The sequence below is a fragment of the Protopterus annectens genome, chromosome 7.part0, assembly GCF_019279795.1.
Source record: "Protopterus annectens isolate FY-2018-M chromosome 7.part0, PAN1.0, whole genome shotgun sequence".
Classification (NCBI taxonomy): domain Eukaryota; kingdom Metazoa; phylum Chordata; order Ceratodontiformes; family Protopteridae; genus Protopterus; species Protopterus annectens.
This window is the reverse complement of record NC_056739.1, coordinates 690,652,761-690,678,517: the sequence shown is the minus strand read 5'-3', so window position 1 is coordinate 690,678,517 and position 25,757 is coordinate 690,652,761. Positions and strand designations below refer to the sequence as shown.

At 38.6% G+C, this 25,757-nt stretch overlaps 1 protein-coding gene across 1 annotated transcript in view; it reads right to left on the bottom strand.

Annotated features, from left to right (window-relative positions):
- UNC13D (unc-13 homolog D) overlaps positions 1-25,757 on the bottom strand; it is a 1,205,501-nt gene that overhangs the window by 733,735 nt on the left and 446,009 nt on the right. The window contains exons 7-8 of the mRNA XM_044077226.1: positions 23,724-23,765; positions 2,671-2,739 (exon numbers count right to left, since the gene is read on the bottom strand). Coding sequence (XP_043933161.1) covers positions 2,671-2,739; positions 23,724-23,765 — 111 coding nt within the window. The remainder of the gene's footprint in view (positions 1-2,670; positions 2,740-23,723; positions 23,766-25,757) is intronic.

The following is a 25,757-nucleotide window of genomic DNA, read 5'->3' as shown; positions in this document are numbered from 1 at the left end:
ACCATCAACTTGATACAATGCAGTTATTACAACATTTCTAAAATAATGAGGCCTGCCTTCCTTGAAAGGATCAACTTTCTTCAGGATTGTCACATGAAGGTCTAGAAATGTTGAGTTTTTTTAAATATTGACTTTTGATATTAATATAGTGATAAAATCTCTAAATTAAGTTATTCTTTAAATTTGGCAATGAAAAATGAATGGTTCTCAACAATATTATGCATTTTCTGTTCCCCATCCAGTTATCCAGGTTGCACACATTAGGCAGAAGAGGACATCACAAGTCTGAATTCAGCTATTAACTCCAAACTTACCCATTGCTGAAAAAAGATAATACCACCCCTTCACTTACTGAAGTATACAACTCATGGAATAAACACTACACAAGTGAATTATTTGCAGCATAATTTTCTTTGAAATTTTAAATAAGTAGTATGTGATTTATATGGCTGTGAATCAGGAACCTTCACTTTCCAAGCCAAGCTTTCTCTCTGAAATGAAATGGCTTTGACACTGACCTTTATCTGAAATTGCCTTTCTGTAGTTTTTTAAGTATCCAGGTGATGTCAGTTTCCACCACTCCTACACATACACATACATTATAGTCTGTTTACAAGAAATACTATACTTTATATTTTTTACAGATACTTATACAAAAGTTATAGGTTTTGCATCTGCAAATAAAGCACTATTTTTGTGAGTAAGTATTTTGTTCTGTATTTCTCTTCTTGTTCAAGAATTCAGTTAAAGCTCTTTAAGCAAAGAGACTGATGAAATAAAGTTAAATTTTGTTCTCATCAACACAACATAGAAACATCTTATGTATATCTAAAACAACACTGTTGTAGTAGTCATAACACGTGGATGCATTCTGCTATACATTAAAGATTGGGAAAATTGCTTGTCAGAATAATTGAAACAAATGACTGGTGCAGCTTTGAACAGCTTGATCAAATAAGTACAATTGAGCTGAGAGTGACCTTTTGAGCTAAAACTGCCTTGCAGGAAGTCACCTTGAGTAGTAGACCCATAACAAGCAGTGTACCCCAGGGTTCGGTCTTGGGGCCTCTGCTGTTTAGGATATACTTCTCAGAGGTGCAGGCCAAATCTAGTGGGCTATGGCTGATCATATTTGCAGATGGCTGCAAGCTGGGTGCTGTTATCAATTCCCCTAGTGATGTGGACATCCTCTAAGAGGGTCTCACCCAAACAAATGGCTGGTGCCAGAAACATGGCCTCAGACTGCATGCCAAAAAATGCATCATCATCCCTTTTGGGGAGAATGACTTCTCTACAAATTATCACATTGATAATAAGGCACTAAGCACCCAATCAGTCGTGAGGGACTTGGGAACCCAGGTTGATAGCAAACTGACTTAACCACTATATTACCTCTGTTGTACGGAAAGCTTTCTACATGGCCCACCTCATTAGTAAGAGTATCTTATCCAGAGACAAGGTGCTAATAACATTCCTGTATTCTTCCCTTATAAAACCGATTATTGAATACAATACCCTTTTTGGCATGTACCTCACAAGCACATGCAGAAGCTGGAGAGACCACAGAGATTCCTCACCCGGAGAATCCAGGGCCTCAAACATCTACCCTACACAGATAGGCTAAAAGCCCTGTTCCTCTACTCAGTTCCTACAGACTCCTCAAGGTGATCTCTGTCTGGCATATAAAGCAATCTCAGACCCTAACCTGATAGGACTGCTGCATATCCACAAGTCAAGCTCTACCCAAGTAACTGGCATGCGAGACCTCAACCTGGTCTGTGACATCAATAGATTTGTTGATGAGAGAGATTTGTGTCCCAGACACTCCCCCTTTTGTGGAATAGACTCCCTCTCCATGTAAAGCAGAGTACCTCATTAAACCTTTTTAAGTGCAACCTGGATAATTGGATGGGGAACAGAAAATACACCCCTGGGATTCCTCCTATATCCCTGCCAGACAGTGGCATAGGGTGCTGACCTGTTGGAACATGGTCTAAATCCTTGGCTAGGCTTGTAAGGGCCTTGGGGCCAATAGCCTACTAACTTCCTATGATCCTATGATAAATCCTCCACAAACAACACAATCTATATTTACCACATAATCCTTATTTGTAATATCATGATCTGCTATTGTGATGGGCTATGACACTAGATGAATAGATTTTTTTTAAAACATTTCAATTTGAAAGGCTACTAAGATGACTTGTGAACCATTGGCAATACCGCTAAAATATAAATGGAAAACTACAATGGTTGAAATGAAAAAAAAAAAAAAATATATATATATATATATACACACACACACACACACACACACACACACACACACATATACATATATATATATATATATATATATACACACACACACACACACACACACACACATATATATATATATATATATATATATATATATATATATTTTTTTTTTTTTTTTAAGTGACACCCCAACCCTATGTGCAAAATAGGAAAAAGGTATATATATATGTGCAAAATAGGAAAAAGGTATATATATATATATATATATATATATATACTCTGTGCTTCAGTAAAGTGTATTCATGTGTGTAACAAAGTACAGTTTATTTAGTAGTTGTTTAAACAATTTTTCCCACAGAGCAATACAAAAAAGATACTTTAAAAATGATTCCTGGTTATGTGGCTAACCTTTTGAGTCCATGAAGGTCTGTCATCTCTATAAGTTTTTGTCGGACTGATTCCACATCATCAGAATCCCTAGAAAATGACAAGATGCAGTTTTAAAACATATAGAGAATTGCTCAACTAACATTCTTCACTGAAATGAATATAACTGGTATATAAAAAATAAAGGGTAAGAACATTATTACCTGATGAAGTACTTAAAAAATATCATGGACCATATGAATGAACCAGACACCTCATATAATGCTTAAAAGTACTCATAAATACACAATCTTGCTGATGTGCTAATAATGTAGTACATTTATAATGCATTAATATGCAGGGCACTTCTGAAACAAGCATTAGTATCACACTTTAAATATTTTATTTATTTTAATTTTAGCAGTTCAGGGGTTTGTCAGCTGTTGATATCTTCTTGCTAAACAGTTTTTGAATTACTTTTTCTATTGAACATATTTATAAAAAAGATAAAAATCTAGTTATTTATGACAAAAATATAAAATAGTTGAGAATGATAGAAAGTTAAAAAGTAAAATAAACAACATGAAAATGTAACTGAGATCACCACAGAAAAACAGCATCAGTTATCAGTTCCAAATAGCTATAACAGTTTAATCTGCTAAAATGGCACAGAATACAGAACACAGTGACTGTTTTATATGCGTCCACAAAGTCCATGAACACATTTCTTAAATACAGGTATAATTTTATCTGCTTTGAGCAGGCTAAAGGCACAAATGGACCATTCTTTACATGAAGTGATATCTTTGGAGACTTACAGATATATAGGTTCATAGGTTTATAGGTTCATACTAGGCTATCTGCCCTGGGGCATTTATAAGCCTAGCCCGATTGTGTTTGGCTTACGCCACCCCTTGATTTGAGTATACTGTGCCCTTTTTAAAGTTTAGTTTACTGTGCCTCTGTCTAATAGTGACACGGAAGTAATCCCTGGGACAAACCTACGATCCCCCATCCACTCATCAAGATTCTTCTTGAAGAGAGTCAGTGAGGTGCTCTGCCTAACATGAATTGGAATTCTATTCCAGAGCGAAGGGAGCCTCTGGGTTATGAATCTGTCTCTCCAGCATGTTCTAATTATTTCTGTGCTGAGGTTCAAGTCCCTCGAGCACATGGCTCTAAGGGATTTAGATTTACTGAGGTGGAGCATGTCCATTAATTCTGGGTTGGACATAGCTTTATATGTCAGGCATAGATCGCCTCGAAGTAGGCGGTATGCAACTGAGTAGAGCTGGAGTTTTTTTAACCGAGCAGCATATGGCATCTGTTTGAGTCCCTTGATCCTCCTGGTGAGGTGCTTTTGGGGTCTTTCTAATTGCTGTAGGTGTCAGGTAAGGTACATCCCAAAGGGGGCATTGTATTCTATGATGGGCCTGATGAGGGTTGAATAAAGGGGCACGATTACCTCTCTTGATCTAGAAGTGAATCCTTTCATGATGAGGTGGGCTATGTAGAAGGTCTTTCTAACCACTTTGGCAATGTGGTTGTCAAAGGAGAGATTGCTATCAATGTGGGTCCCCAGATCCCTAATTACTTTCTCTGTACTTAATGGGTTACCACCTATGTGGTAATTTGTGGGCACATTGTTTTTGCCAAAGGGTATGACTATATACTTTTTGGCATTTAGCTTTAGACCATGGCTCTGGCACCAGTTATCCGTCTCTGCGAGACCTTTTTGAAGGATGTTTGTGTCAGCTGGAGAGTCGATTATGGCACCCAGTTTGCAGTCATCTGCGAACTTGGTGAGCCATAGTCCTCCCACGTTGGCCTGCACCTCAGAAAAGTAAATACCGAACAAGAGAGGTCCCAGGACAGAACCTTGTGGGATGCCACTTGTGACCGGTTTCGAGTCTGACATGGCTCCAGCAACTCTGACTCTGTGGGTTCTGTCTTTGAGCCAGTTTGCGACCTATCTTGTGACATAGGGGTTTATATTTAGGCTGGATAGCTTATCTATGATGCCCGAGTGGGGTATTGTGTCAAATGCCTTTGCGAGGTCCAGATAGGCTGTGTGGACTACCTTCCCTTCATCTATGGCCTTGGTGACTGTTTCGAAGAAGTCAACCAGGTTCAAAAGGCAGGATCTGCCCTTGACAAAACAAAATTGGGTAGGATCTAGTGTCTGTAGATCCCCAATGTCTTTGTTTATGAGTTCCATGATGATCCTCTCCATAGCCTTGCATACTAGGCTAGTCAGGCTTATGGGGCGATAGTTTCCAGGGTCCGCAGAGGCACCACCTTTGTGGAGTGGGACCACTGTTGCTGTACGCCATTCTTTGGGCACATATCCTGTAGTGAGGCTGAGATTGTACAGCAGTTTTACTTGAGGGATTATTTCTTCTTGGAGTTCATGTAGGACGCAACCCGGGATGCCATCTGGTCCCATGGAAGCAGTGTTTTTTGCTTTGGAGAGGGCGGCCTTCACCTGAGCATCAGAGATGTTTGGGAGGCTGCACTCTGCCGGGATAGATACTTGCTCTTTGGGGGGGGGGGGTTTGCACTGAACCTGTCTGCCAGGATATTGGCGATGTCTGTGGGTTCAGTGTATTTTTTGTCGATTAGAATCAACCTAGAACAAGTCTGGGAGTTGCATCCCAGGTTCCTAACATAACTGAAAAAAGCCTTATGATTGTCATTAGTGTCCTGTGCAATTTTTCTCCCGAAGCTGGCCTTGGAGGGTTTTATGAGGGATCGTAATTTTTTGCTAGTACTGATCAGAGATGCCTTCCCTTTTAGGGATTTTGCTCTATCATGTAGTAGCTTCCTCCTTCTGTTGTACAGTTTATTTATGGCTGGGGTCCACCAGACTGGACGCCTGCCTTTGGATGATTGGGTTTTGATTTTGTTTGGGATAGCATGATCCATGCATTCCTGGAGATGTCCGTAGAATGCGTTTATATAGGATTCTGCAATTCGGGCTGTAGTTTCCACTGGCCCTGGGGCCTTGAAAGATTCCACTTCAGTTTTGAGAAGTGTGAAGTTCGCTTTTGAGAAGTTTTTCACTGTGGTTTTCTGGGCTGGGGGTGGGGTCGGGATGTGGATATCCGGTGAAATTAATTTATGTTCTGATCTTACCAATAAGGGATATACTTCTGATATGGAGCATAGAGTCCCCATGTTTGTAATGATCAGGTCTAGTATGTTTTCCCCTCTTCTGGGAGTGGTGACTAGTTGTTCCATAGCATTTGAGTTTATAAATTCCAGAAACCTTTGGGCTAAGGTGCTGGGGATTGAGTAATGCTCCCAGTCTATGTTTGGGTAGTTGAAGTCGCCCAATATAATGGTGTTCGGAGAGATCTTAGTGTTCTCCAATGTTTTCAGGAAAGCCGAGTGGGATTCCTGACTTTGAGATGGTGGCCTGTAGGATGCTATAAACTGAAAAGCAGTCTTGCCCACTGTCAGTTGCACATGGATGGTCTCCAATACTTCGTGCACTGCCACTAACCTGGAGGTATGGATATCCTTGATAAATATGGAAACTCCCCCTCCTTTTGTGGTTCGGTCCGGGTTTTGGGGCCGAAAAGCATGATATGAGGTATAACCTGGTAGTGCTGGGGTGCTCTCTGGAGCCTTGAACCAGGTTTCTGTCACTGCACAGATATCAATGTTCTCCATACTGAGGAGAGTTTCGAGTGCATGCATCTTGAGGTTAAGACTTCTGGCGTTTAGCAACATTACCCTTAGTTTCTTGTTCCTTGTGCTGTCTATGGAGGTGGGTTTGACTTTTGAGCCTTGCCTAAAAAAGGCACTATGGGGGTGGCAAGAGCCTTTGCCAATATCCGAAAGCCCAGGGGTGACAGGTGCAAACCGTCCCTAGCGAAGCAACGTGGCTTGTCGCGCATGTCATCCCAGGCTGACAGACACTGGATCCCCTTTGAATGACACCAAAATTTTAGCCAATTGTTAAAATCGATCATTTTTTCTTTATACTGTGTCATCATTCTAGGTGAGGGTAAGATGCTGCTCAAGGTCAGGGTCATACCGGCCTGGGCTACATGATCAGAGAGCTTCTCTATGTCTCTTTTCATGTAATCGAGTATTTCAGAAGAATATCGAAAACAATAAATTGTGGTCTTACTGTCAATACCCAATGAATGGATTTTGTTAAAAATATTAAAAAAGGAACAATGAGGATTATTGTAACAAATGTTTGTGTCATTTAATTAGATGGCGACTTGTCCCATTAGCAAGATACAAATGTAAATCCTAGATGGGTTTCAGATTGGTTATGTCACTTCTGCAGAGATGACACCTAGGTCAGAATACAATGCCAAGGGATAATAATAATGTTGTAGAAATTAACTTGGCATTAATGTATAGATGTTTGTCAAAATAAAAGCATTCCAATTCACCAGCTTAGGCAATAATATAGGGAATTCCTCTTCTCCTGCTAAGATGCTCTCTTCAGATTTTTTTAACATACCCACCAGCTGCCTATAACATTTACACAGAATGGCTCCTGCCTGTAACCATCCTGATAACTGCAGAGTAATATTTAAATTGTGAGAAATCTCAAATCAAGCAGGTACTGCCCACCTGAATGAGAGCTGCACTCTAACTTGATACATTGCCCTCCTCAGGGACACCTAAGTTTGCATATCATTTAGGTAAAGTTGATTCATCATGGTTTCAACTCTGCTCCACAATACTTGCTTTAATGTCTCCAGTGCCTGCTTCATTAAAGTTGGGGGCTCACCCATCTTTCCATAACAGGACAAAAATAGCTACTCTTCTAAATACTTCCTTATTCCTACTCATTAAATCTGACATATTCTTTCATTTTACAGAAAAGAAACTCCTCTGAAGTAAATTCAATATTTTCATTTGAACCACATTATGGTATAAGTGGGGATCTAACATTAATAATCCACTTAGTTCTTTCACAACCATGAGTTTCTCCAATGACACCATATATTTATCATCATCTCAAATAAAATGTATCATATTTTAACTGACTTCAAAATATAGTCCGTGATATTTGCTGTAAAGAACTGAAAACATGTACAATAACAATGCTAAACCAAACAAAAAAGGCAATACTTGACCTCATCATCTTCCATTTCTTAAGATCCACTTTCAGCCTTTTCATCGGGTCTATATTATAAACCTGAATGATTACCTTACCGAATCCCTAAACGTCGACCCCTCCTCATCGAACCACATAAACACTGAACGCCCTAAACCACGAAATTCAAAACGTCGAACTATCATACCTGTCCCACCCCACCGCCCGCTGCATACTATCTACACAAACTAAATAAACCACATACATACATGCACTAACCAAAATCGTACTTCTAGCCCTAAACTAAACTGTACTTCTAACCCTACACTAAATCTTACATATACCACCATGTATGCACTTAACTTAACCCACACCCTAAACCTAAGGTCCGTAACTATCGCAAACTTACCTTAAAAAGCTAAACCCAAACAAACTAAATAATCCACACACATACACTTAACAAACCCCTACACTAATCTAACATACATTACCATCTATGCACTTACCTTAACCCGCACTCTAACCCTAAGGTTCGTATCTATCGCACACTTACCTTACGGAGCTATACTGCAGAAGGCCAACCATGACGATTCCACATTTCTGATTTTGCTCTTCTGGATGTTCGATGTTTTCGCGTTTCGATAAGGATGGGGTCAACGTTCAGGGATTCGATAAGGTAAGCGTTCAGGTTTGAAATATAGACCCTTTTCATCAGTTCCTCATATGACTTATTAACATACTCTTGTCCAAAGCTTGCCAACCATATCTCTCACAACAACCCTTATTCATGCTTCAATTTTTGGTACGTTTCATATTTATAGCCACCCTTATTTACATTTAATTAATCTTATGACCAGTGATTGACCCAGATAAACATGCTATGCAAATCTGTGTTGTGCCTTGTTAAATATATCAACACATAATTTACAAATAAAGATGTTTTAATTTTCTCCTTATTTTCATTTCCATCTTCCCTACTTGGTATCCCAATATTAGATTTTCATAACATTGCCACTATAAGCACTAAGCACAGAACAAAGAGAATAGTGATATATGTCTTCATAACTTCTAATGTTACCTTATTTACAATATGTCAGACTATTTAAGCAATAACCCACAGATGGGTGTGGGTAATACTGGATTTACCCATGGTTGGTGTGGTTTGGTCACGAGGGTGAAGCCCGAGTGACCAAACAAAGCCAACCATGGGTAAATCCAGCATTGCCCACACCCAGCCATGGGTTATTGCTATTATACAATGACATTATTTAAGAAAAAAAAATGCTTACTTTTCTTAAATAATGTCATTGTATAATGCCTCTGTGCTACCCTTCCACAGGTATCCTGGGGCATTTCTGATGTACTGCGCATGCATAAGGGTCGTGTTCCCATGCTTAAGCAGTACATCAATGCTGTGCAGAGGTAGCAATGGAGAAAGGAAGATCTCTGTTGCTTTTTTAAAGCTATCTTGCTATGTTAAACAAGTTTAACATAGCGAGATCTCTTTAAAAAAAGCAACAGAGAAAGAAAAATCTCCATTGCATTTTTTTAAAGATATCTGCTATGTTAAACGTATAACATAGCAAGATTAAAGCAATGAAGATCTTCGTTTCTCAATTGCTACACATACACAAAAAAAAAATCAGGAGATATACAAACAGAAAAAGTCTGGTCGACCAGACCTTTTTCTGTAAATATATGTCGGATTTACAATGGGCATGCTGGTTGGGCTGGCCAGTCAGCGTCCTCGTTTTTGAATGTTTATGGCCAGTCATTGGATAATAACCAGTAATGCTCATAGGTAGGTATTAGGCATGCTGTCTGTCAGACCATTAGTGAGCCTGTCCCAAATTCCCAATTATCCCAAATTGTCTGTGTTAGTGACTTGCTCAAGGTCACACAGTAGGCAAATGAATGCTGAGGTAATCAAACCCTGGACTACAGAAAGTAGCTTATTAACAGCATCTTTTGCCAAAATTGAACCGGGGAACTTTAGATCCTCTGTCTCATGCTCTCTTAACTCATTGGTTGTTTCAGAAATGCCAGGATACATCATTAATTCAGTTAAACAGGTAACATTTATTCATAACTACATGGCAGCTCAGCAGAAATGATGTTAACATTTTAAGCATTTTGTACTCAACTGAATCTAGCTTAAAAATACAATGTTTTACTGTATATGTATACTCTTAAAAATGGGCATTCCAGTGGAGGGGGCGGATTCAAAGGCAGAAGGGTCAGGGTAGATTTGTACAAGTAGATTAGAAATTAAAATTGGCAAGCATAACTGTGTTTTTTTTACTGTTAGGCTACAAGGTGAATAAACGCATTGTCAGGGGAACATGAACAGATATGCTATTAAAACAGACACATTGTAAAGAGGCATATGAATAGAGGACTGTTAGGCATATGACATTATAACCTTGCTCTGTATTATGACTATATTCTATTGCATATGGTATTTTTAGGTATATGAACTGCAATGTAACTATTTATTCTTATTAATGATGTTAACAGGTAGAGCAGGCAGTGTTAGTCAGGTGACTATATAGCCACACATAGAAAGTATGTGGTCAGAGATGAGAAACTTTCTGGAATAGTAGGAGGATCATTTAGATGGGAAAGGGAAATTTATTAGATGATATAACAGTTAGCTAATTAAAAAGTTACTGTCATTCAGTGAGGAAAGTAAAATTACTGGACATGAAATTATGAGATGGAGAATAAAACTTTCCAGGACATGAAAGAAACAGTGGTTTATACGTCAGAGAAGGAAGACATATCCTTATGAGATGTATTAGAAGACACCAATAAAAACTGTGAAAAGTATTGGAGTATATTGCACAGGAACCACAACGGGATTGTAAACTGCTGATTCTTGTACATTTTTGTGTATAAAGTAGCAATAACCCACAATTGTTTAAATTTGTCTTTTTATGATTCTTGGGATGTTGCTGTATCCTGTTCATGAATAAACCTGTTTGCTGTCATATGACTTGCTCCAGAGGATTTATTTCCAATCAACATCTAGCAGCTTTAAGCCACATATTATAACAAAACAACAGTGGCTTTTTTGTCATTTGCCTACTTGTTTAACAGAAAGTTTATTGCTTTGGTAAACAGTTTTTAAAGTTGTACCCTATTGTTCAGTTACAATGCCTTCATTTATATTTGATTGTGTTGTCCTGGGACACAATCCACTTCTGTCAAAATCTGATATAATGGCACCCAGTTTCATTTATGCTGACATGCACAGCCATTAACTTCACACTGAGAGCACAATGAGATATCAGGAGTGCTTTCAGTATGATTTCTTGGCATGCTGAATTCTTATTTAGTATCAAGAAATGAAGGCTAGAGCTTATCTGTTTTAAAAGGCTTCCCTACATCTAGTCAATAACATATTAATCAGTTCTAACTGCCTGAGCACAAATGTTTGAAACAACATCTGATTATAGTGGCTGCATTCTTTATTGGTAGGTTCTCTGTGAATAGTTTGTGTAACACTGTTCTGCACTGTTTAGGAAACTTCTTTCAGCCAATTGTCAAAACTAGTCTCAGTTTGTCATTGTGCTTGACCAAATTAAGAAGCTTTTTGCTGAAACCTGTTTCCCTTTGTAAGTGTCCTGCCAATAAGATACATATTTATTCAAGATAATGAATGTTGAATTTCCTGTGTAATTGTGGAGTTTTTCCTTTCCCCACTGTTTTGTGATAGTGGTGTAAGTATCTATATCTGTATATATATCTATATCTATATTTCTATACAGCTCCCTCGTTGGGCCCCCTTCAGTTTGCTTATCAAGAGAACAGCTCAGTGAATGATGTAGTTAATATGGGCCTGCACTATATCTTACAACTTCTTGACAACCCAGGGACATACACAAGGATTCTGTTTGTGGACTTCAGCTCTACATTTAATACAATAATTTTGGAACTTCTTCAGTTGAAACTCTCCTAGCGTTCCGTTCCTGCCTCCACCTGTCAATGGATCACCAATTTTCTGACCAATAGGAAATAGTAGGTGAAAATGGGGAAATTTACATTTAGCTATTGTATAATCAATACAGGTGACCCCAGGGATGTGTGCCCTCCCCACTGCTATTCTCCTTCTACACTAATGACTGCACCTCTAAGGACACCTATGTCAAACTTATTAAATACATGGAAAATACAACTATCATCGGACTCATCAGGAATGGTGATGATTCTGCATACAGATGAGTGTTTAAGCAGCTGGCCCTTTGATGTAGTCAGAATAATCTGGAGCTGAACACTCTTAAAAGTTTGGAGATGACAGTGGACTTTAGGAGTGGTACTACAGTATTATCCCCCCTTTATATTTAATGCTGCTGTGTCAGTTGTGTAATCCTTCAAGTTCTTGGGATCTATAATCTCCAGGGACTTGAAGTGGGAGACCAATGTAGGGTCCATCATAAAAAAGGCACAACAGCGAATGTATTTTCTGTGACAACTGAGGAAGTTCAACCTCCCACAGTAACTGTTGATTCAGTTATATACAGCGGTCATTGAGTCTGTTCTCAGCTCATCCATAACAGTGTGGTTTGGATCTCTGTCTAATCATGACAAAAACTGGTCACATTGAATAATCAGGTCTGCCAAAAATATCACTAGTACTAGTTTTCCCTCCTTACAGGGCCTGTACTATTCCAGAGTCATGAAAATGGCAGTAAAGATCATTACTGACCCTTCACATCCAGGCCATCATCTTTTTGAACTAATACCATCAGTCAGGCGTTATAGGTCAATATGCACCAAAACAAGCAGATATAAGAACAATTTTTATTCCACAGGCCATCAAGTTCATAAATGGTTAACTCAGCTTATTAGGCTGGAGTATTCCTTTTCCCAAGCCTCCTGGGATGCTGCAGTATTGTTTACATACTGTTAATACTTGTTTATTGAGAGTTTATTTCAGTATTTCTTGCACTGAGTTGCACTTTGCACTTTGTATGTATACGTATATGTATATTTACTTTTTTTGTCTTGTTCTTAATAGTTGTATGGATGTCATTTATGTAATTCATATTTGGAGAGTCATTGAAACCAGTGTCACATTTGTTTTATGTGCACATTCTTAGCCAATAAATGTGATTCTGATTATGATATCTATATCTATATCTATATTACTATCTAAGGGTGCCCTGAAAAATACTGAATGCATGTTTGCTTGACATTTGTTTAGCCGAATGTATTTGTCTGATTAAACAGATGGTCAACAGGTGTATGAGACTGCACAATTCTCGGGGTCAGGGGATATGCCCTTTCCCTGATATTGCGCATTCTCAAAGTTAATAAATGTAATTAGCAGGGGGTGTGGAGCATTATAGGGGCTTGTACCCTGCAAAACACAATTTTGTTTAGTTTAAATATTGCATGTGCCAATGTTTCTTTCTCAGTGCATGCATGGTAGTCCATCAATGTTCACTTTGTCGATGTTTTGTAGTCAATGTTTAGAAGGTGGATGTATGAGTTATTCAATAAACATTTTATATATATATATATATATATATATATATATATATATATATATATATATATATATATACTGCTTTTAGTCGAATTACATTTGGTTGAAAATGAATTCAGGCAGCCCACTTCACCGAAAATGCATTTCACTGAAAACCCATTCGGTCGAATTCCATTTGGTCAGAAATGGAATATAGCCCCTGCCCCACTGCAGTGCGACCCTGGAGTGGGAATATAAAGTTGGGGGGGGTGTGGAGGGTGTAGCCCTCTACATAATTGCAGTGTATTCACTATTATATACTTGTGTATAAATTACAAATACACTGAAACATATAACGTCAATAAAAACTAGTTGCAAAATATGGGAGGCTTCGCACTCACACCCCCCCTAATGTGGGGGGCTGTGCCCCCCATACCCCCATAACTTTATATTTTCACTCCAGGGTCGCACTGCAGTGGGGCAGGGGCTATATTCCATTTTAGACCAAATGTAATTCGTCCAAATGAGCTTTCAATCAAATGAGCTTTCAGTGAAGTGGATTGCCTGAAATCATTTAAGACCATTTTGCACATGGGGTCAGGGTGTCACTAAGGGACTCTGGCTAACAAAGTTTGCAGATGACTGCAAACTGGGAGACATTATTGAATCCCCAAATGATGTGGATATTCTACAAAAGGGCCTTACAGAAACAGATGCCTGGTGCCAGAGCCATGGGCTCAAGCTTAATGCCAAGAAATGTATAGTCTTCCCCTCTGGAAAAAAACATGTACCCATGAACTACCACATAGGTGGCAGGACACTAAACATGAAAAGTTTGATGAGAGACTTAGGGACACAAGTGGACAGTGGTCTCACTTTCAATAACCACATCGCCACAACAGTCAGGAAATCCTTCTACGTGGCACACCTCATCACTAAGGGCTTTTCATCCAGAAAAAAAGGAGGTCATTGTCTCACTGTACTCATCCCTCATTAGACCCATTATAGAGTATAATGCCCCATTTGGTATGTACCTCACAAGACATCTGCAACAGCTGGAAAGGCCACAGAAATACCTCACTAAAAGAATCCCAGGCCTAAAGCAGATGCCATATGCTGACCGTCTAAAAAACTCCAGCTATACTCTGTGGCATATTGTCTACTCAGAGGCAATCTGCTTAACATACAAGGCCATGTCAAACCCTGAGCTGTTGGACATGCTCCACTTAAAGAAATCCCAATCCCTCAGAGCCACATGCTCCAGGGATCTAAACCTTATCACAATGAACAAAACATGCTGGATGGATAGGTTCTTGACCCAGAGACTCCCCATACTCTGGAATAGACTGCCCATACATGTCAAGCAGAGCACCTCATTGGCCCTCTTCAAAAGGAACCTTGATGATTGGATGGGAGATAGGAAATTCACCCTGGGGATCATGTCAGTCGCCCTGCTAGACAGGGGCCCAGAGAAGAAAATATTGTGAGAAACAATTTCCAGGGAATTGTTACGACTAGGCTTGCATAGGCCTTAGGACCGATAGCCTAGTACCAACCTATGAACCTATGAACTTCTGCAGTGACAATAATCTTGAGCCAAGGTTATCAGCATCAGGTGGCTAGCCCTACCAGGGTAGTTCATTTGTACCACTCATTCCCACACACACTCTCACCTATGGTGAGTTTAGAGTGTTCAATCCACCTACTGCATGTCTTTGGAATGTGGGAGGAAACCAGAGCACCCCAAGGAAACCCACATGACCGCAGGGAGGATATTTATGTATAAATATGCATACCTATATATATAAACATGCAGGGTTGTGGGGCTTGCTCACTACATGGGGGGAGGGTTTGTCTGATTTAACAATGCTTATTTTGATCTGCTCATGTGGTTCAGGTTTGCTGTACACTCAATTAACTGTGATCTAGAATTCTTTTTTCCAAAAGATTGCATCTCAATCAGTCATAGGGAATGCATTTTAAAGAGCATGCCTTAATTAACAAAAGTAGTGCATCTGATCACATCAGCAAGCACCATATTTCTCTGTCTGCTACATCTAAGAGAAAAAAACCTCGAAACTGCTCTTGTCGTAATAGGTCTAGTACAAGCTGTCTGATACCTCTCGCTTGCAGGGCACCAAGTGTAAGCAATGCTCCTACTCTTATACCTGTCTACAGCCAAAATGCTCCAGTAACATCTCACATAGTAAAGTATCCAATCAAACACCATCTCTCTCTTTCTCTCTCTTTCACCCTTAAGATGCTTTCTGTCATTTTCTTATTTCATATATTATCATAGGGAAGGTGCCTACATAAACTCCCTAGTAGATGCTGCCATTCCCAGTCTCTAATGTGACCAAGCATGCTTCCTTACTACACTTCTTATTCAACTTTTCTATTTATTTAATGCATACTTTAATTATATATATATATATATAAATATGGCCACCCACTTAATTATATATATACATATATATAAATATGGCCACCCACTTTCTTTTTGTTTTACTCTTGCCCCTTCTCTTTTTTCTGTGTGCGTTTACTTGCCAGTCATGGTTTTCTGTATACTAAATTTCTATTTCTCCTATAATATCTAAACATCTCTCTTCCACCGCCATCAGAAAAGCAGATATTTTTCCCTGGATTATGGGTCTTGGAACCATTCATTCACCATATATCTTGCACCTGTTGCCTTACTTAAATTAACATTCAGTAAGTTCCTGTTTACTACTGATCTCTTTCTATTGTTTTCTAAATTGGTATTTGTATTAGTAATTATACCGAAGGAGGGGCTAAGGGGCTATGATAGCCTTTTTTAATACTTTTGTCTGTTTCTAACATTAGTTAGTTTACAATTTGATTGTCAAAGTATTAAACAAATCATTTGTGATCCTAAGGCACCTCCCATGCTGTCCCACAATCCACTGTGGTCCAATTGTTCCTCTGTTGTACAAGTAGCATTTGGATATTCAGGATGGCCTAAATAAATATATGGACACAGACTAGAAAGTCCACTTTATTAGCATATTCTTCAAACTATGTAACACAAACAGGATACCAGGCCACATGATGTACTTTTAGGAATTCAGATAATGGCTAACAGTGCTCAGTCTTTCAGATCTGTACACATATATTACAGTCCCCTAAAGTTTTCTACTTTACATGAGATGCACTTTATACATTTTGCTTGTTTGTGTGTGCGTGTGTGCATGTATGTGTGCGTATTTGTGTGTGCGTGACTGCGTGTGTGCATGTCTGCTTGTGTACGTGCACGTCTGTGTGTGTGTGTGTGTGTGTGTGTGTGTGTGTGTGTGTGTGTGTGTGTGTGTGTGTGTGTGTGTGTGTGTATGTGTATGTGTGTGCACGTGCGTGCGTGTGTGGGCATGTGTGCGCATGCATATGTGTGTATATACTTGCATTCATACATACATTGTAACATTAGTTTTGGAAAAGTGGTAATGCATGATTAACAGATATGTTGCTGTGTACTTTGTGGAAACAGTCTTACAGGAGGCTACACAGCACTCTAGAGTAACTAGCTAATAATGAGCTACTAACTGGTCATCTGCTATATAAAAGAGGGTAGCATACTATAGCAAGATCAAGAAGTTAATTGGTCATCTGAAGAGCAGCAAAAAGGAAAATCCTGAAGATGTGGGTATGCCAAACCAGTTGAGGCAAGACCTGGAGTTATATCTTGTGAAGTAACTATGGTGCAGAGCTGGAATTATGCCCTGGTTGAGACCTACAATCATTGACTTATAAATACACCCTGTACCTCCTTAGTAATGTGTGCTAGCCCTAGCCCTGCCATTGTCACTAATTCCAAGCCTACAACTTACCTTAGGAAAAACCCTTACCATTGCACTATCACTATCCAAGACACTAAGACACATATCACACACAGCACTGTATATGCACCATGCTATATCTACCCCCTTTCCTTCCTGTTACTCTAACCCTAACCCACAAAACCTCACATATATACACTCCAACCCCCATTTTTGACATTAAAAACCAAAACCTACACCTATCTTACCCAAAATGTTAACTACTCTAACTACTCCTCTATTAACTGGTTTACCAGTTACCTCTCAAACAGGCAATACTCCCACAGGTGTCCCCCAGGGTTTAATTTTAGGCCCCCTTCTATTCAATATATTCGTAAACGATTTCTACCAAGCCATCCCAAATGCAAACTTGCCCAATACGCCGACGATTCAACAATAGTCTGCTCTGCCTCTTCTATACCCACCCTAGTTAAATTAACCCAAGATGCCTCTTCCTCCATTGAGCAATGGATGATGAAAAACCATCTAGCAATCAATGCTACTAAAACTAAACTCATGATATTTACTGCTTCCAAAAACACCACCCTAAATAAAACCTCATTCTCAGTCACCAGTCAAAATAATACTCCTCTCAAAATAGTCTCTAATGCTAAACTACTAGGTGTCCTGATCGATGACCAGCTAAAGTTTGATAATCATCTACAAGTAAATATAAAAAACACACAAAAAATAAGCATGCTTTACCGCCACAACCATTACATCTCTCCCTCCACAAGGCTCACTCTCGCCAACATTTACCTTATCCCATCCCTCCTATATGGTGCCTCTATGCTTACTAACCTGCAATCCTCCCTCCAGACTAACTCTCCTCTTGCTATAACAAAATAACAAAATTTGCAACCGGCCATAGATCCACTTCCCATCACTGCACTGCCCTACACCAACTGAATTAGCTTGAGTTGTCCAATTACCTCATCTATATTCAACTTGTTCAAGCACACAAACTTATTTTCACCCCCTCTTTCTGTCCCACTCTTGCCACCACCTTTAAAATGCACCAACCAAATAGACTTTTGAGATCTAATTTCCAAAATCTAATTGAACTGTATAAACCTGCCTGCCCATCAGGCAAACATCTAATGTCCTTCTTTCTAGAACGCCATCGGAATTCCCTCCCACCTCTCATCTGCACCACCAGCAGCCTCACTTCATTCAAAACCTTACTTCACACACACCTAATTTCATTATGGGAATGCTCTTGCTCCCACCCCACATAATCACCCTACACTATAGCTACTCTCTATAAGCAAGAATTCACAATAGCCTCCCATTGTTTTGTTCCCCTAATAAACTCTAGGAATTAGCATAACTTCCAGAATGGTACAATTCAGTAGCCTAGAAATTAACTGCATGAATTAGCATAACTGTTAAAAAATTAGACTGTTTCTGTTATTGTATTGTGCTAATATGTTAAACTGTTAGAAACGTTGACTGTTTGTAAATATTACTCTAATTGCATTAAACTAATATGTGCACTCTACTAATATGTGTTTTTCTATTTGTTTAATTTTGCTTCATTTGTGCACATTACATTTCTTTAATAACTTACTCTTATGTTAAATCTGTAATTTGTAATTTTCTGGAGCTTTTCTCCCCAGGCCCAATGGACTATCCTGGCAATCAAACTATAAATAAATAAACTACATCTGCATTCAACAAAACACACTTTAGTCATCTACATATTCAAAAATGCATATTCAATGAAAAATAACTACATTGACAAGATTCAATTAAATAAAAATTAAATGCATTGACATCCACCTATAAAAATATATGCTACCTACCTATCTATCTATCTATCTATCTATCTATCTATCTATCTATCTATCTATCTATCTACACTTTCCTAGGGAAAGAATTCAGTTGTCCATTTCTGTTGCTTCGGTATTTTCAGCGCTCTGGTGGAAAGTTCAGGTAAGTGTGCGATTGTGTGGACATGTGGGTTAGGGTGGGTTAGGTGAGTTAGGGTTAGGGCGCGGGTCAGGTAAGTGTGCGATTGTGTGGACGTGTGGGTTAGGGCGGGTTAGGTGAGTTAGGGTTAGGGCGAGGGTGAGGTGACTGTGCGATAGTGATGGACCTTAAGGTTAGGGTTTAGGTTAACGTAAGTGGATAGTTAGTGGTGTTTGTATAGTTTAGTGTATGGTTAGGTGTTAGAGTTTAGGTGTATGTGTGTGGACTGCTGTTTGTTTGGTGTGCTTGTGTTATGTGTATGTGTTTTGGAACAGCAAATTTTTTCCCTAGAAAGAAATTTGCTGTTCTGAATGTTTGATATTTTTTTTTTCGATTGCTAGGGTTCGATATTAGAACACTCGACATTTTGAATGTTCGGTGTTCTAATATAGACCCATATATATACACACACACACACATATATATATATATATATATATATATATATATATATATATATATATATAGATATATATATTGTGAATAGATTTGATTCTGTAGCACTAAAATATATAATGTTGTATTACATTTAAAGCCATCACTCAAGACATTTATGTTTAAATTTGAATTATAGATAAAACTAACACTGAAGGCATTTAACCTTATCTTAACAGTACATTATCAAGCTGTATCAGAAATTTATTTTTATAATAGCAGTGCATTACTAAACTGTGTTTGCATTACATTTCATTATGCACTGAAAGGGGAAACAATTGTGAACTGTATTTTTGCAGGGTTGTTATGCAACCATCTGCATGAGATAAGGAACTTAGCCTTAAATTCAGAACAACTACAAGCTAGTGGGTACATTTAAAGACATTTTCTTTCTATGCAGTTTAGTACCTGATGAAGTGCACCAGACCAACACCCTAGCAGATGAGAAAATGCAATTAATATGTACACTACTAGCATGAATGTATTATCATGGAACTTATAAACAAAGACATTGGCAACCTTCAAACACTGGACCCCACCCCGTTTGGGTTCGTGAAGGGCCGATATTGTCTCCTGAACATGACTGACTTCTTCGAATCTGTCTCCAGAGCCGTGGACAAGGGTAAAGTGGTCCATACAACCTATCTGGACCACGCCAAGGCCTTTGACACCACCCCCCACTCTGGAATGATAGATAGACTTAGTAAGCTGGGCATTAATCCCTACATCACTCGATGGGGTGCCAACTGGCTTACTGACAGAGCCCACATTGTAAAAGTAGCCAACTCCAAATCCAGCTCCAAACAAGTGACAAGTGAAGTACCTCAGGGTTCAGTCCTGGGTCTGCTCTTTTTTGGCATCAACTTCTCTGAAATACAGGCCAACACCAAGGGACTCTGGCTAACAAAGTTCACAGATGACTGCAAACTGGGAGCCATTATTGAATCCCAAAATGATGTGGATACTCTACAAAAGGGCTTTACAGAAACAGATGCTTGGTGCCAGAGCCATGGGCTCAAGCTCAATGCCAAGAAATGTATAGTTATCCCCTTTGGGAAAAACATGTACCCTTGAATTACCACATAGGTGGCAGTACACTAAACACCAAAAGTGTGATAAGAGACTTAGGGACACAGGTGGACAGTGGTCTCACCTTCAGTAACCACATCACCACAACAGTCAGGAAATCCTTCTATGTTGCAAACCTCATCACTAAGGGCTTTTCATCCTAAAAAGGAGGTCATTGTCCCACTGTACTCATCCCTCTTTCGACCCATTATAGAATACAATGCCTCGTTTGGTATGTACCTCTCAGGACATCTGCAACAACTGGAAAGGCCACAAAAATACCTCACTAAAAGAATCACAGGCCTAAAGCAGATGCCCTATGCTGACCACCTTAAAAAACTCCAGCTATACTCTGTCGCATATCGTCTACTCAGCGGCGATCTCTGCTTAACATACAAGACCATGTCAAACCCAGAGCTGTTGGACATGCTACACTTAAAGAAATCCCAATCCCTCAGAGCCACACGCTCCAGGGATCTAAACCTTGTCATCACAATAAACAAGACATGCTGAAGGGATAGGTTCCTGACCCAGAGACTCCCCCAGACTCTGGAATAGACTGCCCATACATGTCAAGCAGAGCGCCTCTTTGGCCCTCTTCAAAGGGAACCTTGACGATTGGATGGGAGAAAGGAAATTCTCCCTGGGGATCACGTCAGTCACCCTTCTAGACAGGGGTCCAGGGAAGTAAATAGTATGGGAAGAAATAACTAGGGAATTGTTATGGCTAGGCTTATATAGGCACTGGGGCTGATAGCCTAGTACCAACCTATGAACCTATAAATGTAAGGGATATAAGTGCATGGTTCGGCTAAGATGACATTCCTTTCCAATACAGATTATGAATATGTGTTTTGTTCAACTCATATCTGTAATTCTGAGATTCATAAGTGTTGAACATCAATGTTTTCCTTTTAAAGGTTTTTTTTTTCTTTGCTGGGGCAAGCCCTCACATCCCTTGTACTAATAAATACCAACTCCAAGATCGCCATACCTCAGAGGAAAGTGCATATGCCAAGAAATGGCAATCTTTGACTTGGTGTATATAAGCCCACGTTTTTGATCATTCATTCTCACTATGCCAGGAATCACACTAATGAGTCTCAGAACAGGAGACCGTTAACCATTTTGTTCATTTCCATGCCGCATTAAATTGCTGCTGATAGCAGATGTAAGGCGAACCTCTCGGCAGATTGACATCTCTCAAATTGCTTTAAAGTACTTCATAATATAGTCATAAAACTGCTTTAGCTTCATGTTTTATAATAAAGTTATGCTGAAATAATTTTGCTGGCTGTTGCACGTATTCTTTTCCATCTGGGTTATCTGTGCTATAATTAATTGCCTTGTCTTGAAATTCTAATGTTGAAACTAAGACCCTATCCATACTTAGCACACACAGTAAACAATCAGGATTGCTCAGATTGCATCATAACTAGTCCTTCTGGCTGCTTCAGTATGTGTCACTTTTTATTTGCCATTCTTTCACCTCTTTTAAATTAAAGAAGATGTGCTCATTTACCATAATAGTACTTGAGTCTAGATTGCTTTGTTTCAATGTTCTCTTGAACATGACACCAGTTTTCAAACTGAAGTGAGGAAAAAGATGCAGCAAGCTTTCTCTTTAATCTATAACCACTCAATAGCTAAACTGATGAGTCACACCTTGTAAGAGAATATTTTTATTTGTCGGAAAAGCTAAATGTATAACCAAGCAATAGGCACTGTTAACACACTCAATTTTCTTCATGAGGTGTTATTTCAACTTGCCAGACTCAGTTAATTATTTAACTGTAGGTAGTTAAGTAAAAGAATCATATGTTGAAATCATTACTGCTGTTATATATATATATATATATATATATATATATATATATATATATATATATATATATAACACATTCTAAAACTTTCTAATATTTTAAATCATTTCATGTGTGTATTCTGTATTCTGCATTGCATTAATGCAGCAATACTATTTCCTGACTACTGCTGAAGGCTAGAGTTCTCAGCACCCTTCTGTTTTCCTTCAGGTCAAATTACTCTTTCCATCAGTGCACTGGGATTAATTCATTAAATTCCTTTACATGTTCTTGTATAAGCAATGATCACAATGATTAAAAAATATCAATGAAAACAGCCTGCTAATTAAAGTAATAGCTGCTGTCATTTCTGCAGGATGTACCCCACACACCCTTTTGGGTAGTTATGTGAATTCTCACTGTCAGATGCACAACTGGTCACAAATATTCCAAATTTGAAGTAGCATAATCTTGAGGGAGGGCCATTTTTTTTTTTTTTTTTTTTATTTTAGCAAAACCGAATATTCAGATATTTCTGTTTCTTCAAAGTTGTATGATCGTGAAGTTGGTATACTTTAGTAGTGGGGGTTCACCTCCCATTTTGTTCCTTCAAACATGGATTAATTCATAAACACCTGAATAATCATTTTGTCTACTTCACTAATTAACAAATTGTGGGCATAGTTCTGTGATAATTCTACTGCCAGAATGCTGCAGTACTAATGTAATACAGGAGTGCAACAGAGATTACATACTATAGTCAACACAGCAGTTCAACTCAAAACCATCTGCTACAGACTAAATAAAAATTCCAATGAGTACCTTACAACATTTCCTTAAATTCCTTTACACTGTAAACATACACTTGCTAAGACCATCAGATATGGCAATTTTGGGAAGAGCATTAATGTTGTGCATGTTGGCTTAATAGGTCTGCGGTAAGTGTGTGCCATAAGCCAGTATAATTCTACTGTGTATTTTTACAGAGGCATGGAGAAAAGACACTTGCATGCTAAAACTAGTATTAAAAGCTTATTTTGCTGTTCAGAAAAAGGAAGGCAAGGTATTATTTAAATAGTCATGTCAAAAATTAAAAAAAATACAGAATGTCTAATGTTCGCCTTTCCAAATATGTTAAAATTAAATGTAATATGTCCACTCCATAGTGTATAGGTTTGATTTTAACTATTGCCCAGACAGCACAGATTCAGGTAGTGGCCCAAATGTTGAAGGAATGGCACACAAGGGTGGGATGTGAGTAAGCAGATGATATGGGCAGGAGACAGCATGAACTGTGCATTCCATTCACTGAAAATGGGACAGGAGCCATGGAAAGAAATATTACAGATTGTAGAAATCTGCTATTAACATAATGTTGCATATAAATGCTTTATTTTGTAGCTTGTGTAAACAAAGTAAATTAAATAGTAAACACATATGGGGTTACTACTTACCACATGTCCATATGCAGCTCACCACCTGGATCATCAAATTCCCTGCAGAAGTAAAGCATTACATTAGAAAGGTACAAACATAAAGATTGCTTTATATAAGTACATAGCCCAAGAAGCCTTTTTTCAGTGTGACTTATTATAGAAAATTAAAGAAATTCATATGACTACAACAAGAACAAACAACTAAAGAGAGAGAGAGAGAGAGAAGGTTGTTACAGAACTATTCGTATAATGCAAGCGATACAAAACCTTACATCAAATTAGCTTTTACAGTGACGTGAAAAAGCTAGTACAATGGATCAAAAATTAGCTAATCAAAAAGTGCCAATTTTTTCAACAATAGATTGCGGTACATGGGGATTGTGATATATGCTCTTTCCCCACTGTAGTGCAATCTCAGAATTGGCATATATAATTAGCAGGGGGTATTATGGGAATGACCCCTCACAAGGGAGTACATAGGGGCTTGCTCCACTGAAAAATGTTTTTTTTTATCTTTTGTGGAGTGATTTATGCCCCAACTGCAGTGTCTGAAGGGTTAAAAATTAGATATTATTAGCAGCAGATATATCACACATTGAAGATTAATGAAGAGGTTTAGACTGCTGACCTGTCTCCATTGGAAGGGTTATAGGGGACATGCAGGATACCAGACCTTTACTGTATTGATGGTCATGATACTGGAGTTTGCAGCAAACATTTGCAAACTCAGTGTGCAGGTGGTGTTCCAGAAAGGGGTTATATCACCATGGAAGTTGCCGTTCCCCTTTAATGCCTCAATTCATTCTGACAAGCAAAAGAGGGTATAGGATGTAAACAGAAAAATCAAATCCTTTCCTGCGTGATGTCACCAGTCCAGGCATGCTTCACCCTTGCTTCCAGGCAGTGAGCCATAGGGCTTTTACCCAGTGGGATCAAGCAAGGCAGTTAAGCAACTTGAAGTGACAGCCTGAAGATCAAAAACCCTTCCTTACTCCCATAGCTAGAACTACTATTGCCCAAACCCACCTTATCTCTACTCTCTTTTATGCCTCTCCTATATATACAAATCTATCCAAATGCAACCTCCACAAGCTGGCAGTCTCTTACAATAATATTGCCAGATTTGCTACCAGCTCCCCTTTTAGAACACACCACTGCCTAAATCTGAAGCAGCTTGGTTGGCTTGAATTCCACAATCAAATTTTATTTCATCAACTGAATATTGTACATAAAACCCTTTACCACCCAGAAAACATACCAATTCTCACTAGTCTAATCTGCCCATATAAAAATCTTACAAACCTACGCTCAGCCAATAAACTTCTGGTATCCATACATAAACCCAACAACAAAGCAGGAGATTCCCTTTTCTCTAATACTGTGGGGAAACGTTGGAACCTACTTCCCAGTGAACTTACATCACTATCTTCAACTTCACTCTTCAAAAAGAAAATAAAACAATACCTTAAAAAACACTGGCTATTAACTGTTCAAACCCTGACTAAGACTATATCTGTCTATTTACATCACAATCAGTCTTCCCAAGTTTCTTACTCACTTTATTGCCACTTTAAGGCCTCTACCATCTAGATGCTCTAGTTCTTCATATACACCTAAGATGCAATTTACCTCTTTTTCTCTCCTGAGTTTCTCCCCCTCCACTTACTCTTTCAATTCTGTTTTTAACTACCTGATCTCCCATATTCTGCAGAAGACTTTCTGACCACAGCATTCGCAAAAAAAAAAAAAAAAAAAACTAAGTATTACCTTATCTTATTTTTGTGCTATACATTAATCACCTGTTTTTGTCTAGCAACCTATCTGCATCTGAAGTTTAATGTTCTGTAACTTATTACTTAATTCTTTGTGTGTCTAGTCTGTTTTAATGTGGAGCTTTTCTTCCCGGGCCTCTACTGAAAATGGACATGTATCCAGCTAGACTAGCCCAGTCAACAAATGTAAAATAAAAATATAAAATAAAAAGAAGATCTAAGAAAAAAATGTTACAGTTTATTGAACATTTCCATAAAGTACTGTCCATAAGTCAAGATA